Consider the following 18210-nt stretch of genomic DNA (forward strand, 5'->3'; position numbering starts at 1 on the left):
AACAAGCCGTTTTGGTGTTCTCTTTTGATGTCCGATTGTCCACAATAGATTGAGTGTCCAAGTATTCCTGTACTAGTATTGGCTGGATTTCATCTTCATTAGCATGATGATGATTGGATTTCATCACGGATGTTTGTAATTTCACCTTCGTACATTAATTCATACGAATATACTGTATATATACAGTCCCCCAACATGGAGTGGGTCGCCAATGGGAGAAGTAGGTCCAACCCTATTGCAGTGGGAAAGATACAGGGTGAATGTCATCGATTCATACATCAACATTGATTTGTATTTATTTATTTGAACCTCTAACTAAAACAACGATCTTCTTCACTTCCATGTCATCAAAAAATGTAAACATTTAAAAAGAAAAAAACTTATCATAATCGTAACCGAGTTCAAGATGCCTGACCTCTTTCGACTTTCAATAAAATAGTGTGAAGCCGGACTGATGTTTAGCTCTCTTACAATAATTGGTTGCAAATGTTGGTTGCCTTTTGTGTTCTACTTTTATAGGACTTTATTTGCCGTTGAATCCCAGAGATTAAGTAATCGTGATTTAAGGCATTAATAAATGCTTGTTTTGCGATATCTTTGAGGATATTTCGAAAATTTTCTTTGGCAGAGAAGTATCTTTTCGTCCAAATGCGTGATTTTATTGACCTCAAGGCTTGTTTTGAATCCTTTCCTGGTTAGCTTTACAATCGTAATTCTTCATAAAGTGTTGTTTTCGTCATCAAGAAAATTTCAGTGATTATTGCTTCTCCGAATATATTCTTTCTTTCACACTCTACTTTTGAATTTCCACACTAATTCCGTGAATTACAAACGAATAGATTTTTAAAGTAGATTGAATTTGCTTGTTATAGCCACCTCTAATCACTGCTTTAATAAATAACATCTGCCTTAATCTGACTTCCCAAATCGCCGATCGAAAAAAGACAATGCCAGAAATCTAATTATTACTTGAAATTGATAACATGCTGTAATTTAATTAATTTTTCACTTTACCATCGAATTGTGACTTTTGTAATTTTCTGGCGTTTGTTGTTTCTTTTTACGTGCTTCCCTTGATGAACAAATTTTAATAATCGATAATTTACATTTAGCCATTATTCCTCGTGCTACTTTACTGACATCTAGTGTTCCGGTCTCGAAAAATAGGTATGTTTATTTCAAGTTTTTTTTTGTGTTCTGTAAACTGGAAATTATCGGCTGTTATGACGTGTTATAATCCAAATATTTTACGGTAACACACTTTGAATATTCAGTTGCGTATTTTTAAAAAAACAAACCCTATATTTATTTATTATTTTATTATTATTTATTGTCATTTATTATTTAATTAATGAAAAATAATTATAATACTGATTAGTGACAGTATTAAGTTGGAAATATATTGCAGTCGTTTGGTGGATAATTTATTGATTCATTTATTTTTAATTCATAAATAAAATTTGCATTTCTACGAACAATTAAATATCAAGATCACTAATAATAACCGCTGTTTAACTCATTATTATACTGATCTGCAAAAGAATGCTTATTTTAAATGCAACTTTTTAAACAAACTGTTGATAAATAAGATATCGTTAGGTGTTAAAGATGGAGATAGTTTAACAAAAACTCAGTGTATTTTAGTGATTCGGCTGTAACGAGAATTTAGGTAAATTTAACTGATCATAAGCTTCAAGCTTGTATAATCAGGTATATGGTAGACTAATAGAAGACTAATAGTGTATCAAAGATTTATTCATTACTTAATTCATTAATTTCTTTAAATATTATGTACCTTAATCATATGCATTCCCTTTCTTGTTCTGCATCTATGGCCTAATCATAAATTAACACATGAACTCTGTTAGTTTGTTTGTTTTTTACTGATATTTACGCATCTCATAGGTTTTGGAATATTTTATCATGAATCCATTAGCTCAAAATAAAATTTTAAATTATTGTTATTTAATTTCCCTGTTGTGACTTCGTCATATAGCAGTAATTTCAATGAACGATGGCTATTGTTATTTCAGCTTTCCATCAAGGGTGACAACCATATTATCTTTAATTATTTAAAAAATGTTGAAGGCCCGGCTCATGATTTTGAGGAGAAAACTGGAGCGCCTGAGAAACAGTTGAGACAAGCACTAGTAGAAATTCAAAAAAAAAAAAAAAAAAGTCATTAGCACCATCAGATGAAAGCATTTATAAAGATTTAAACAAACTCACCTGAATAAACACAAGTTCTACTATCTTCGTGGAAATTTCAATTTATTGTCAACAATTTGAACAGCTTGGAGCTGATCTTCAGCAATGGAACTTATTAGCTCCATGAACAAAAAAAAAAATTCAATGAAATTCATAAGCCAAATGTTTGCCAGTTGTGTTGCGAAGTCATCTTCAGAAGGAAATATTTCTAAGTATTAAACAAAAAGCAGAACTGCAATCCAGTACTTAAGATTTCTAAAAATTTCGGAAACAAGACTCGAGTAAGGTGTGTATATATATTGCACCTCATATTAAGAAATTTGAGGTCCAATAAATACACAACAGTTACCAACAAAAATGAACTGGATGCCTTGGAATCGTTTACAAAATTGGTGAAGAGTTTTGGAGCAACAGTACTGCTAGTAATTGCAGTGAAAGAATTGATCATCTTTTAACAGTACCACAAGATCAGGCCTGGATATCAATGAAGATTCATTTCCTCCAGTTTCATCTGATGTTTTCCTGTTATACCAAGTGTTCCACTAAGCTGTACCAACCATATTGGTATTGCTGTCACTGCTGGACTCTTCAAAGAGAGAAAAAATGCGAAAGTAAAAAACATAAAGTACTTATACGTGTATTTGTAACATTTTTATCTTACTTATTATAAGTAGAGTAAAATACGCAAGTGTTTTAAGTTTGCTGTTTGTTTGATAAAATACATTTTTAATTAATTCCCGACCTTGATTGGCCAGGTGTTTAGCATATCAACTCTTCAACCAGCAGGAGGTGCGAATTCGAACTCGCAATGGGCCTGGAAATAAATTCTTAATCGCCCACACGTATGCATATCAGTTGACAACATTTCGTGGATGAGTCAAATGAAAAATTTATAATTATATAGATATTTTTATCATTGAATTACACTTCGCCAAGCTTTTGTATTGGAGTGCTTGTACCAAATAACTCAGACATGCCAGATAAAAACAAGTTCCGCTTTTAAATTCTACGCCCTGGAATACAGACTACACCTGTTTTGAACCTAGTTACAAAATTCTTGTTTTTCTAATGTCATTAGACATAGAACAGTAAAAATGTTTTATTTTCCAATTAAATAAGTATCATTATGTCTAATTGTTTGTCATTATCTGTTAGGTAGTATTTATTTTCAAATTATTTACATTTCCGACTATTCAGTTTTGATGATGAGATTTTTTGGGGGCTATTTAATTGTCTATTGTTTGTATTTCTGCGCTTCTGTTAGGAATGCTGTCTCAATTGATAACATAGTTGCCATGAAAGAAACAGTGTATGTTTTACATCGTAGCATTTTTATTTAAATAATTATTCAGGGTTTTTTTAACAGAAAATCTCACAGCGGTAGATGTTTATTGAAATAAGCTCAAATAAAATACTTGACACAGCGGGCGTGGATATCGTCTCCATTCTCCGCTATTATCTGTTTCTTTCTAGACTACTACAGCCTATCAGGAGATCAAAAAGCCAGCTTTTATGCCAACCTCACCCCCACAGAATGCTGTTAATTTTCAGTATTTAGTACGATGAATAAGCTACGCGTTAAACAATCTGAATTCTCTTCCCCAAAAACCAAACACTGACTTTATGAAACCGCCAATAATCAGGGTACTGGTCTCACAACGGGTCGCGAAATTCGCCTTCTTCATAAAGCACAAGCATCTGCCACAGATGATATCATTTATGAGGTGATATTTGTTTAAGACTACAAAGCTATTTATTCACAAGTAATAATGGTAAACTACTCTCTTAACACACACATACTCTATGAAAGGGCGCATATTTCTCTAACAGAAAAAGTGAAGATACTGAACGACTCATTGCAGCTAAAGTAATACGAGAATTATTACTAGTTCTCATATTATATATATATATATATAGAGAGAGAGAGAGAGAACGTTTTTTACCTTGGGTGTAACATACGTTAAAGATACCAATAAGTACCAAGAAATTTTATACTTGGTTTTAATCCTTTTCCCAAGTAAACAAAAACAAAGTTTTGCGTGTGAAATATATTCATGTCTGAGCTACTTGTATATAGAGGCTAATGACTTCGTATCACTTGCCTTAGTATGCATCTCATAATGCAAAGCACACCCCCTTTCAGGCGTGTATAATGCAATGCATAATGGGAAGGGCCACTACCCAGACCGGTTTCGACCTTTATTGGGGTCTCTTCAGTGGGAGCCGGACCCGGGAGGGATACCAAGGTTGACGTAATACAGAAAAACTTTCTACATGTTTCTCTCATCTAGAGATTTTTGTTAATAAGGTCAAGGGCCTTTTGTCTATTTGTATGTGCGATATATATGACTTCTGCATTACTTCAACCTTGGTATCTCTCCCGGGTGTAGCTCCCACTGAAGAGACCTCAATAAAGGTCGAAATCGGTCTGGGTAGTGGCCCATTATGCATTGCATTATACACGTCTGAAATGGGGTGTGCTTTGAATTATGGGATACTAAGGCAAATGATACGAAGTCATTAGCCTTTATATATATATATACATATACAAGTAGCTCAGACATGAATATATTTCACGCGCAAAACTTTGTTTTGCTTACTGGGAAAAGGATTAAAACCAAGTATAAAATTTCTTGGTATCTTTAATATATATATATATATATATATATATATATATATATATTAGGATAACCAAGTTATTTTATAAACTTGGTTATTTTAACTCCAAATCCCAAGTATGCAAACAATTAAGTTTGCGCCTGAAACAAAGTTCAAGTCTAAAGATGATACAACACCAGGGCAACTCATTGTAAAGGTGGGTAAAGCTCTGATCACTGTTCTTAGTATTTTCCCATAATGTAAAGCACATCTCACTAGAAGATGTATACTGCAATGCATTATGGGTTGGGTCACTACCCAGACCGGTTTCAACCTTTTTTTGAGGTCTCCTCAGTGAGTAGTTAGACCCTAAATACCAAGGTTGACAACTGACATTTATGTCTTTAGGGGTGAAGCAAGATGCTTTTCATATTCCCCGCTATCTGTCGTGGTTACAGTGAGGGTAAAATTTACGAGCAGTTTGCTCGCCCTGAATGGGCATGGAGATTATGTATCGCTATAGGAGGCTAATATAGTTTTTGGTCTTCTATATTTAAATATGTCCGTTGGCTCGTATGCTGCAGCTTGTTGAACCAAATCGTTGGGATTGTAGATAAGAGAGAATATAGGGAATATTTGTGTCTCTGTGGAGTTGGCTGTTTCTAACATACCACGGGGCGTTCAAAATCATTCTCAAGCACTTGTTCTGCACTCCCTGTATCTTAATAATGTTAGTATTAGAGGTGTGGCTCCAGGCTGGAGAGGCATAGGTGATTATAGGACGAATCGACATCTGGTATAGCTGCAATTTGATTCTGTTGCTGAGTTTGCTATTTCTATTAATTAGCGGGTAGATCTGAGCTATGGCTTTAGATGCTTTTGCACATGCAGACTTGATATGTTGGTTGAAAGATAGCTTTTTGTCGAGAATCACACCCAGGTAATTTGTTTCTTTCTGCCAGAGAACTTTAGTATTGAATAGTAACACATCTCCAGCAGGAGACATTGGCCTTTTTGAGAAGAGAACCGCTGAGCTTTTCAGGGGATTGACTTCCAATCTCCACTTGGAGAACCAACCCTCCAGCTTTAGAAGATTTTCTTGAAGCTTTCTAGTAACGAAGTGGGGTCTGAGAGATCTGGTTAGTATTGCCGTATCGTCCGCATACAGTGCTAAAATGGAAGTCATCGGATTGTGTGGGATGTCTGACATGTATACAGAAAACAGCAATGGAGCCAGTAGAGATCCCTGCGGCACTCCAGCAAAGATATGGCGCTGGGACGATGTAGAACCGTTAATTTTAACTTGCATTGATCTATTCTGAAGATATGAACGGATTAGATGAACCATTTTTAGTGAGATACCGGCTGAGATAAGTTTGTGCAGGAGTCCAAATGCCAGATTTTGTCAAATGCTTTAGATAGGTCTAGGATACCAAGGTTATAGTAATACGGAACCTTATCAACTTTACCGATAGAAGTTGCAACAAGGTGTTTTTATTTTTAATAAAAATCTCTGGAGGAGATATAGATGTAATAAATTTTTTAACTTGGGGATATTGTATATTAGGATAACCAAGTTATTTTATAAACTTGATTATTTTAACTCCTAATCCCAAGTATGCAAACAAAAAATACTAAGAATAGTGATCAGAGCTTTACCCACCTTTACAATGAGTTGCCCTGGTGTTGTATCATCTTTAGACTTGAACTTTGTTTCAGTCGCAAACTCAATTGTTTGCATACTTGGGATTAGGAGTTAAAATAACCAAGTTTATAAAATAACTTGGTTATCCTAATATACAATATCCCCAAGTTAAAAAATTTATTACATATATATATATATATATATATAGAACTGCACAGTCTTACTAATGTTAGCAAACATAAGTCTGTGCGTTCTTCCCATAATCAGCAACAGGACCATGGAATAGATAGATAATTGGAAATATTCCTCAGAAATCTCCCGCTTGGTCCTTGATTAACACTTCGCTTTTATCCCTATAAGTGAAGCACTGGGGGACTATTCAATCTGCTGACATGACAAGCTGGATGTGTTGTTTCCTTCGAATCTCTTCTCTTGGACCAGCAAAAGAATTGATTATTCTTTGTCTTCGTTCAAACTTTATGCCATAATCAATGTGTGGTATCTTTAGGAGGTCTGTAGCACTTGTTTTCAATCTCATTTCGAAGGCCAGCAACTTCCGTTCATCTTCATTAGAGGGTTGTAGTTTCACTTCAGTAAGTTATAAGCTTGTAACTCTCTAAAGTGGTTTTAGTTTTTGGAGTGCTCTTCTTGCTTTTTCAATTTTCGTTCTAATACCCAGTCTTAATGTTCCATTTTTATTAACCCCTTAACATACAAAGACATCTGTGACACGTCTTTTGTTTATTGCACCAAAATTGATTTCGAATTTTGATTTCACATATAAATACAATCGAATATAGACGCTAGACAATCTTGTGCCTATTTCCTTTCAGCCGAGAAAAGTTGCCAACGGCGTGTATCGGCTATTTCGTTTGCGTTTGCACAAATTCATCATTATTTTTCAAATAATGAATTTGATCCAGCAAGTCGCCCTCTCCCAAAACTCGCCCAAAAAATTGGCAGAAAAACGACCGCTTTCTGATTTTTAATTGGTAAGTTAAGGGGTTAAAGATATTGCTGTGCAGTGCTAGGTAACTGATATTTTCATTATTAAGCAATCATAAATGTTTCCATCTTGAGAGTACTAATAGATCTTCTATCAAGTGTTAAAACTGAAATATTATTAAGTAAGCGAAATTTTATCTAGTTGTATATGCTTTTTAAACAATTTATAGTTTGAATTTAGTTATACTTGAATGCATCTTTTTTTATCGTAATTATGAAAGATGGACCATATGTTGAGCTGAAGCATCATTTCCTGTAATTTGGGTGTATGTATGTGTTGGGGGGAGGGTAATCTAGGTGAGAGTAGATCTGACAATGAGCTTTATGATTTCTTTATCTGGATTTAACCCTTTGGCCGTTGATTGAAACTCGTCTAGTAATTTCACGGCAACACCTCTTACAGTAGTTAACTTCAAATCATTACGTTTCGAATATAGTCCAAGGAAGAATCGTGTGATTTGTAATTTTTACATAAATAGCTTCTGAATACTTAAAAATTACATAAAAACTACATGCTGTTCTAAAAATGAAGATTTTTGAATGTAGAATAATTCAGGTTGCTTGTGGCGTTAGTCCAAAAGAAAAGCAGACGTGTTTTATGTCAAGTAACCTTGCGTGTTCTCAGGTCTCTTTCTCTAATAAAGAAAAATACAAACGACTGTTCGCTTTCCCCTCAAGAAAAATCCCGCCGGAGGTTAATTAACTTCCACAACGAATTCCTTTGGTATTGCCCAACGAATATCGCTCTTAACAGACAAATTCTGTTTTTGTTATTGCTTCTCAGATTCTTGAGTACAAACGGTAATCAGCTCGGAGGGCTAAATTCGCTATCAAAGCTTCTCGGAAAAGTTGGGGGTGTTTTTAGCTTGATGGAATGGGCAGCTAAAATATTAAGTTTCCAGAAAGAAAAAGTCTGTTACATCCCTATGATATCGACCCATCTACTTTGCATTCAAATGTTCGGAGATTCCAATATAGTCATTTTATCCAAGGACACATGTTATGAATGCGCTCATTTTTGTACTTAGCAAGCAAGCTCATCCAACATTACAATAAGGTGATTAGAACTGCGTGTGTCGACACGACCATTATTTATCACTAAAACCTAAGTGCTGGGCATAAAACGTGTGTGCGTTACGTAACATAGATTCCTGATAAATGATCTTATAATTTCGATCGGATGAGAAAGATTTATCTTGCAAAGCCTTCTTAGCCACCAACAATTATTGGTATCTCAATCAGTTGCCATTCGAACGACCATTTGACATGCTTATTCACGAACTCCCGGTTATCTTGATACACACGTAACCCAGGATCCAGATGTTAACCGTTGGTAAATGTAGCAGCGAATTACATTCATCGGCATTTGTAACTGGAACATCCTTTTTAACGAGCTTTGCCAATTTAATCCTCACACGATGGAACAAAAGGATTCTACTAACCGTTGCCCTCTCTCTCTCTCCGTCGAACTTCGACATTTGACCTCTCCTTAATCGCCGTGTTGTTTACATGCAGCAGTAGTTACACGAAAGGTCGAAGAACTGTGTTTGTGCTTCCATGCATGAAACTCGGGCTGTAAACAACAACACGAAGAGGGTTGGACGCCGTGGAGTGATTTAAATCACGACAATGTCCTCTGTGAGTTGATTGTCTTCGTCAAAATTCTGCGGAGTTAAAAGAGAATCGGCATTCAAATAACAGATGACTTGTCTGAAATCTTAGCAGAACTTGCTCTTCCCACATGTTCCATTTTAGAGCCCCTCCACACACACACACACACACACACACTGAGAATTCCGCTACATTTAATTCCCCTGTTTTCCCTCTCCTTCCACCCACTCACGAGCCTTCCTCTGATTTTCTTACAGACTTTTTGACACCTAAGAAATTTCTCTCATTCGAACTATTGACTTTCTGACACTTCGCCGCGGCATGCTACCCTGTGACAAATGACTTAGTGGTTGGCTTCTGACAGAAGGTAGAACTGTGGCGTTGCCATAGAGATCGTTGTTGTTTTCATTGTGTTCTGACACTAATCAGAAACCGAAAATTGACCAGAGGCATGAAGTTCCGACTTACTAGGAGAAGACACCTACACGCGATCTCATCGAGACAAGATTGGAAAATGTAAACGAAGTTGTCTGGCTAAGCTGAATAAATCTGATTGCAAACTTAAAAAATAAGTAATTCCATTATAGGAGTATACAGGGCCGTGACCTTTTATGCATTCGTTAATTGGAATTCAAATTTCATCGAAGCCAGTGTACATCTATAAAGACTGTCAAAATTTCATACGCTATGTATTTTTTATTTTATTTTATTTTATTTTTTAGTTTGACGAAACAGATTTAGTCCCAAATGATTATCGATTTGTATTGATAATTTTTACGACCACTCAACTTCCATGTAAAACAGTCAACAGTGATGTTAGTTTATGGATTCTCCTTCTCCGTTTTGCTTTGTTCCAAGACTCCAAAGACCTTATCTGCATAGTATATTTGTGATTTTGTAGTATCCTGTTAATTCGCGAATTTTGCACAATTCTCGCGTAAATCAACATACGGAAAGTAAAGAACACTCAAAAGGACTCCTTATGATCAAGTGATTTTGAATCTTTTCTCCTTTAAAGTTGCCCAAATATTCATAGCAAGGACAGCAGAAGTTATACTGGGCCATTACCAAGGTCACAGCTCTCCATAGAAGAGAAAAATTGAGTTGTAGGAACGTTTTAAATGTCTTGCAAAAGTAGTTTAATAAGAAATATGAAAGAGCGCCGATGATATTTGTAACTTCCCCAGATATTTAGTAATAAATGGAACCCATGGTGTGTTAAACAGTGAGAGGCTAGGATGAACTGTTTGCTTGTTTGCCCATTTTTACTTTGTTATAAATTTATTGAATCGAATGAGCGCAAAGATAAAGTTGATCCTGAAGAAAAAGATCCTCCCCTCCCACCTTTCTCGAACGCTTGACGTTGGAGAAAGGATGAGAGGAACTTGTTTTGAGTTAAGCCGAATCAAGTGGCTTGCCAGTGTGTTGTGTTAATTGCGCTTTCTCTTCTGACCGGTTTGCGAGGGATGAAAAAACTTCCTTCTCAGTATGAGAGCTAAATCATCTTCACTTAAAAAGCCCATATAAGGTTCTCTTTCTAGACGGGACTTTCCAGCGAGAAAGTATTGTCCATACTGATTAAGCTATGGAGACATCCACGCTCTGGAACAAATAAGCAGAATCGCATTTCCGATAACACAAACATATATTGACCTTATCCTCTTACTAGAAATGAATGTTCTTTTTTTTTTCTTTTTTTTTTTTTTAATGTGCGTTCCGAAAAATGCACAAGTGCCTGTTAGATGCGTTTCATTGTCAGTACCAGAGATTCATGGCGAATGTTAATTTGATATTTAGGATTTAACACTGTAAAAATTTGTTGAGTCATTTCAGTGAGGTCATTTTAATAGCTAAGTTAGAATAAAGTAATGTCTACAGTAAGGTTGTTAGATGATGTTACTAATGTAATGGTGATGTTTCTATACAAGAATGCGATTACTACGAAACGTACCACTTCAGCTCTTTCGGATCGTTTTCTCTCTCATTCAAGGATAAGTTCAATCCATGCTATAGTATGAAAATAAATCTTCATAAAACAAAAATAATGAAGATAGGTAGAGAAGAAGAAAATATTTCTATAAATCTCGAAAATCACCTGTTGGAACAAGTTTGATAAATGTGTTTATCTTGGCAGTCTTATTTCAAGTAACCTCAACAATATGGAAACACTAAAACACAGGCTAAACCTAGGTTGGACCAACATGAATAAACGAAACAAAATATGGAAAAATAAAAAAATCCCAACAAGTCTAAAATTAAAATTACATAAATCAATTATCATCCCATCGGTTACTTATGCTTCAGAAGCCTGGAGATTAACTCAACAACCAATCGAGAAACTTCAAGTATTTGAAATGAAATGCCTCAGAAAAATTAATAATACCCACTCGATGCAACACGACTAATGATCAAATTAGAATAGATTTAAACTTCCCAGATGATATAATAGATACAATCATTAAGCATCAACTGAGATGGTTTGGTTACATCCAGAGAATGGCCTCTCATAGACTTCCATATTTAGCTCTGAATGGATATATAGGAAGTAAAAGACCTAGAGGCAGACCAAGAAGTGCTTGGATAAAGTTGATGCAAGAACATTCCCATCTACACAGGTATAGAGTCATGATCGAGATGGCTAAAGATCGCGATAAGTGGAGAACCTTTCTTCTTTGTGGACTCAACCCGTTATCAAGCGGATGAAATGATGATGTAGTAAATATCAATATCGATGACTTCGATCATCATAAGCGCGTAGCCTGAGACTGCACACATAAAATTTGGTTGTGCTGTTATCGATGTCTTTGCCCCGATATTTCGAAAACATACCGTATTTTTGTCAAAGGTAAAGAATATTAAAGTAAACACTTTATTTCATCTTGAAATAGTTCGCATTGCATGTATTGTTAGAAATGAAAGTATTCAGAATCATCCTAGTAATGAATCACTACCATTCCTTGATGTGGTCGTGATTCATATATAAGGATTAACCCTTCAGTCACTTCTCATTTCCCTGTATCCGAATTTGCTGTGTCAGTGTTTTGTATGAAATTGTGCTTTATTATTTCTGACATAAACAACAGTGACTACTCTTTTCTCGAATCTATCAGGTACAGTACAATAATGACAGACCATTTTCAAAGTAATTTCCTTTGTACTTAAATATAGATTAACATTTCATAGTGTTTATATAATTTCTAAAAGGAAATGCTTTCAACTAACTACTTAAAGCATTTTAAACTTGTATGATAGGAAAGATATGAGACTGTATCAGCTGATGTGTCTGATATTGAAAATATTATGTTATGTAATAAAATTAGATATCAAAAGAAAATTTTTTCTTTCTCTTCTCTTCCTTCTGTTTTTCACTGACCTTTTATCGACTGTGAATTTTGTCCATAGTTATTCCAATAACAGTACTCGCTTCTGGTAAAACTCGTATCTTGCGTTTATTAAGAAATAAATTCCTTTCATATTTGAAGTGCTTGGGTAATATCCTATCTAGAAAGAAAGAGAAAGATCCAGATGAGGTGTGGTCTAACTTGCAGTGACTTTATCCTCTTGCATAACATTTCACACATTTTCGCTGTCAAAAATGCAACATTTCGCTCCCACCTTTATTATTCTTTTGAACAACTGTTGACTCTGTGAGAATCCTAAATCCACCCTACCTTTGAATACAATTCCCTTCCCCTTTAAGGTTGTTTATTTCTTAGAACTTCTTTAAGAATCTTCTGTTTACAGAAAAAGGTCTGGTTAACTAGTTGGTATCGCCCTCCATTCATTCAGATCATTTCATTATTATTATAAATTATTATTATTCATTATTATACATGCATATTGTATTGGAATTGATATTTATAATTCTCCATTCTTTAGCTTTATCCGGTACTGGCTTGTATGTTTCAGTTCACAGTTAAAAACATTAGACAGTGGCGTCACCTGGACGTTTATAGGATCTCGAAATTAGAAAAATAAGATAATAAATATTTATTTTATAATATAGGCTATATTCGCTTAATTTTTTTTCTACGCGAGTCTCGGGACCTTGTATTAATGACGCCACTGATATTAGATTGTATGTAAATAATGCTTTAAGCATTTGACACGTAGTTATATGTGGTCAAGCGTTAATTTATTTATTTAATGTGCATACTTGAGTCGCATTTCTTTTTTTCCACTGTAGTGATTTTTTTGTGTTCGAATAACTATTAGGAAGAGGAGGGGGCAACTAATATTGCCAAGAAAATTGGCTTTTATTGGCATTTTAATCTCACCTCTACGGAATAGTTTTTGGATTGTCTGCTGTATACCTTTAAGGCTTTATAATTGCCTCATTCGACGGACTTGTATGAATAGAAACATTCCATGGATGCATGAATTTATTACTTATAAGGTAATTGTCTAGGACGTAAGTGCTCATCAAATATGTTCACACTTGAACTGTTTTACGTTTTTTTTTCTACATAAAAAAGCGATAAAATATTTCAGAAAATAAAAGAACCGGATGCAATATGCTTTTAACTTTGCGGGTTTCAACTCTATTAAAAATTAAATTATTCCACAACTCAACAATTCTTATATGATGGTCACGAAAATAAACATGCTAGAGGCTTCCTGAATATTTTATACACTCGTTAATGTATGTGGAATTTTTAATAAAAACACGGCGTTGTGTTTTTTTTTTTTTTGCTTGCGTCAGTCTCAGTATTTCTTGCAACTCTTTGTTCACAAAAATGCTATGATGAACGCGAGGGAGTTGACCACGCCTTCCCGACCGTCATTTACGGCTTTGGTAAAGCGATGCTTTTCTTCCTCACAGCCCGGCAGGTTGCGCCATAAGTATTGAGTTATGTTAATGAGTAAGGATGAGGGAGGCTGAACTGTGCAGTGGGAGGGGGAGGAGACATATCGTCAATATTCACCAAAAGAATGTTTGACTCTTTTTTTTCCCCTCCTCTAGCTTTCATCCTATTAAGTTTTGCTGTAGGCCATTCCACCATTATGTGACACGCCATCTTGTGGTATGTTTAGGAAAAGAGTATTAAGTTAGGCAGGAGAAAACGAAAACATTATCATCGCCCGACTGAGATAAATTGAATAATAACTAGAGGGAAAAGAAAGTTCTGTTTCATTATCATCAAATTCCTGACATATATATACCCTCAAGGGTGTACAGGATATGATAATACTACATGAAAAATTTACATCATTACTAACTTCCCACCTACAATTTTCCTCTAAATCAATCTGTGACCTGTCAAGACTCCAACATTATCAGATCTTATATTTCTGTCTTCTAAGGCACTTTTTACTGTATTAATCCACCTATATCTTGGTCTTCCTCTGGGTCTTTTTCCTGCCAACCTGGCAGAGAACACTTCTTTTGCTAATCTTTCCTCTCCCATTCTGTTTAAGTGATCATACCACCTGAGATTAGCTCTGCTAACGCATTCCTGGATGCTGGCAATGTCAAGTTCTTTCCTAATATTCCTCGTTTTTAATATGATATTGCCATTGACGGCATCTGATCTTTCTCAGGACTCTCATATCTGCGGTCTCTAGTCTTTGGTCAAGTGTTTTACTTCTGACCCAGCTCTCAGATCCATAAGTTAAAACTGGTTTGAACACCGACTTGTATACAGCTAATTTAGTGTTTTGGCTAATTTCTCTCTTATTCCATATGAATTTATTCAGTTGACTTCCTACCATACTGGATTTGTTGATTCTATTGTCTATTTCCATATTTAATTTACCATCTTCACTAAAAATCGTGCCTAAGTAGTTGAAATGTTTTACTTGTTCTATAGGTTCTCCATTCACAATGCAGTTGATATTTTCAATGTTTCTACCTATTTTCATTGTCTTTGCCTTGTTATTGCTGACCTTCATACCATATCTATTACAACAATTATTCAATTTAGTCAGGGAATCTTGCAGACTTGTAGCGGATTTATTTAAAAGTATAACATCATCCGCATAAAGCAAAGAGCTGACATTAACATCTCCAATTTTCATATCTGTTTCATTAAGAGCAAAACAGTGCGATATTTCCATCCGATCTTCATGAAGGACAAAGTCCGTGACCCTTGTGAATCCATTTGATACATTAATAATAAATCGGTTACTTTAAATCATTAGATTTGAGTTGTGATCCAAAATGGCTAGTGCAGGTGTTTTAGAAGCTGTCTTAATACACCCAAATTTTCACACACACACACACCTCTTGCATTTCTAGAAAAGCTAACAACGTGTGTCTTTTGTATCATACAGATATCTTTCTTAATCTTTTTATATCTTTATTGCAGCAGTTTCTAGTGATGGCTTGTTTCGGGGATGAAGCAACACCCCTATGGTGAGAAGTGGCCCGAATACCAAGTACAGACGTGTGGGCGGCTTTGATACCCAAAGAGGTTGATTCGTATTCTTTCCCTAACCTCGACGTATGGGTGCGGAGAACACTGGGAGACCCAAGTCAGGAAGGGTGGCGGTGATTTCATAGCTGAGCACAAAAGTGTCTGAAGGATGACGACCACAGCTCCACCTTCGGGACGCAGTTTAAACAAAGAACTGTTTGCCCAGAGTGGAAAAAAAGAAAGAAAAAAGTGGTGGTGTCTGAAATCTCGCCAAAGATTTCTACCGATGTCAACCTAGAGTTAAGGACATTTGTGGGCGAGAAGTACAAGCACCCCCCCCCCTATTACGGTCCCCTTGGATTATCACACCCTCATTTTAACTGAAGCAACCAGTTTACTTGTGTAAACCACTCACTTAAACAAACTTTTTGTGTGCGCTTCCATGCTGGCTGTACACACAATGTTTTATTGTGCCCTCAACTACATAGTTTATCCAGATTTAACGGGGGGGGGGGAATAAAAATAAAAGCTCAGTAAACAAGTTCTATCAGACGAAAATTTCCGCCTGGAATAGTATAAGAAGGATGTTTAAATCTTCTGTTATAGTCTTCGAGCAACTGACAAATATCATCTGCTCATAGCAGCAGCGGAAACCTGTGACATTTAATTTGGACTGTGCGACCTACCAAACGTTATTCTGGGTTCTTCTACCAAGCCCACCTGGCCGTTCCTTGACACTCGTAATGAGGGGAAGTTGTGTGGTTCCTGTGGTCATTTTGTTTTGCTGTTATCGCCCAAGGAAAGCCGCAGGATGTAAAGTTAATGAAGCGACTGATTTATGTCGGAATGTCTACTTCGTTTTTTTTTTTTTTTTTTTTTTTAATTTTTTTATGTATAAGAGAAAGTTATGCGGATGCATTTACCTTTGTTCTAACCCCTCCTAGTTCCATAGAAGAAGAAAAAAAAAACTGCTACTTATTATCTGTGGTGGGATCTATTTTATTCCCACGACAGTTTGGCCTCAAGTGTGCTACTGACAGAGACATGTGATATCGTAAAGCTAGACCTCTACGGACAGTGATGTATTGATAGAGACGCTGCTCGTAACACCTGACCGTAGAAATGTGGCGGGTTAGACCACAAACAAACTGTAACAAGATAATGGGCAACTCATCAGAGCCAATTATACCTAGCCACTGTTAAAGGAACTCTTTCCCCTCCCCCCCTTAATCTTTGTTACCTTTGGCTGTAGAAGTAGTGAGATAAGATAGGCCAACAGCTATTGTCCTTAGTGACGAACCGATGCATCGGAAAGATGAGCAGTAGGCAGATAACGATTCCAGTATCTACACATGAAAAATGAACCTTTGATCATCGACGCTTAAATCACTACAAGAATTCTAAAAAAAAAAAAAAAAATGCTTTTGAAATAAAGGTTAGTGACTTAGAAATGATCACGATCATGTTTAGAGCCAAATAAATTGACTGCCACCTGTTCCAATTTAAAAAAAAAAACTTCTTTCTTTCTTTCTTTTTTTTTTTTTTTGATAGTAACCAAGGATTCCTGCATGTAAATAAAACATACTATATAAATAACTTTGTATAATTTACGTATATAATATTATTTATTATCTCATCATCATAAATAAAATATGGCATTTTTTTACTAAATAATGCTACTTGCATATTTCTTTGAAAAGCAAATACAATTTTATTTTGTTTTTTATGTTTTTTCTGCTGTCAAACGTATCACATTTAGCTATTAGTTTACTTGTATTAGACAAAAGCAGAAGGAATAAATAAGTAGAAATGATAAGTATTTTTTAGTAATAAAATCTGCGTGAATTATTTCTTTTAATTTTACTTACAAACATTTATTTATTTTTTAGGTCAAGCCGAGATGATTATTGTCCTGCAGACGATGTCGATTTTATTCAATCCCAAGTGCTGCAATTATTAAAAAAACTATATGGTCCGCTAGATGTCACTTATGATTACGAAAGTGAAGAAATTGATAACAGTTGTCAGTAATATTTCAGAACAGTCGATAGAGTAAATGTGTCGTTTGCTGTAATCGTTTTAGATTGTATGAGCATCGTGAATATAAATAACTGAATTCAGGGATTTTTTTAACTACATGTATGCAAGAAATAAAGCTTATGATTCACTTTAAAAATAGACTTCATTACATGCACTATTCTCTCAAAATCATTATGTTATCGTCAGAAGTGATAGAAGGTATATTGCACTGTTTTGCATCCATCTGGGAGGATAGTTTTCTTTTAAATGGGGGCTATCTCGGGGTCTGTTGTTTGCAATCAGCAAAATCACGTGCGTTTACTTACTCCTGGGATAGGGTAACTACTTAAATGGGCAGTGTCATCTGAGCGAGCTCTTTATCTAAATGCAGGTTTGGTTTCAGTGAGCGGTCGGAGTTGAACGTGAATCGACCGTCAATATTACACGGGTTTTCCTTTACGGCTCGCTGAGTGATCATTAAATGAGTTCCTTGAGATTAAATTGACCGTAGCGCAATTGAAGTGGGCTCGTACATCTTCGTAAAAATGCCCGTTTCCACCTGTGTCAGTGGACACATCACTTAAATACTGGAACAGCAGTGCAATCGGATCAAACACTTTTATTGGCCACACACGAGATTGTCTGCGGCACCCGCACAGGAATGAGATTGAAGAAAATTACGTACTTGGTTGCGGCCACCCACTTTCTGTTACAAAGAGGGATATTTGTATATAACCGTGTTCATTAGTTTTTTCTATATTTCATAAT

General features: G+C 35.5%; 1 protein-coding gene across 1 annotated transcript in view; it reads left to right on the forward strand.

Moving 5' to 3' along the window:
- Positions 1-17593, forward strand: part of MESR6 (misexpression suppressor of ras 6) — a 388255-nt gene extending 370662 nt beyond the window's left edge. The window contains exon 7 of the mRNA XM_090397939.1: positions 17313-17593. Coding sequence (XP_090254065.1) covers positions 17313-17454 — 142 coding nt within the window. The 3' untranslated portion in view covers positions 17455-17593. The remainder of the gene's footprint in view (positions 1-17312) is intronic.
- The last annotated feature ends 617 nt before the right edge of the window (positions 17594-18210 follow it).

This window comes from Typopeltis vanoorti, chromosome 9 (assembly GCF_054136105.1).
Source record: "Typopeltis vanoorti isolate ZY-2024b chromosome 9, IOZ_Tvanoo_1.0, whole genome shotgun sequence".
NCBI lineage: Eukaryota > Metazoa > Arthropoda > Arachnida > Uropygi > Thelyphonidae > Typopeltis > Typopeltis vanoorti.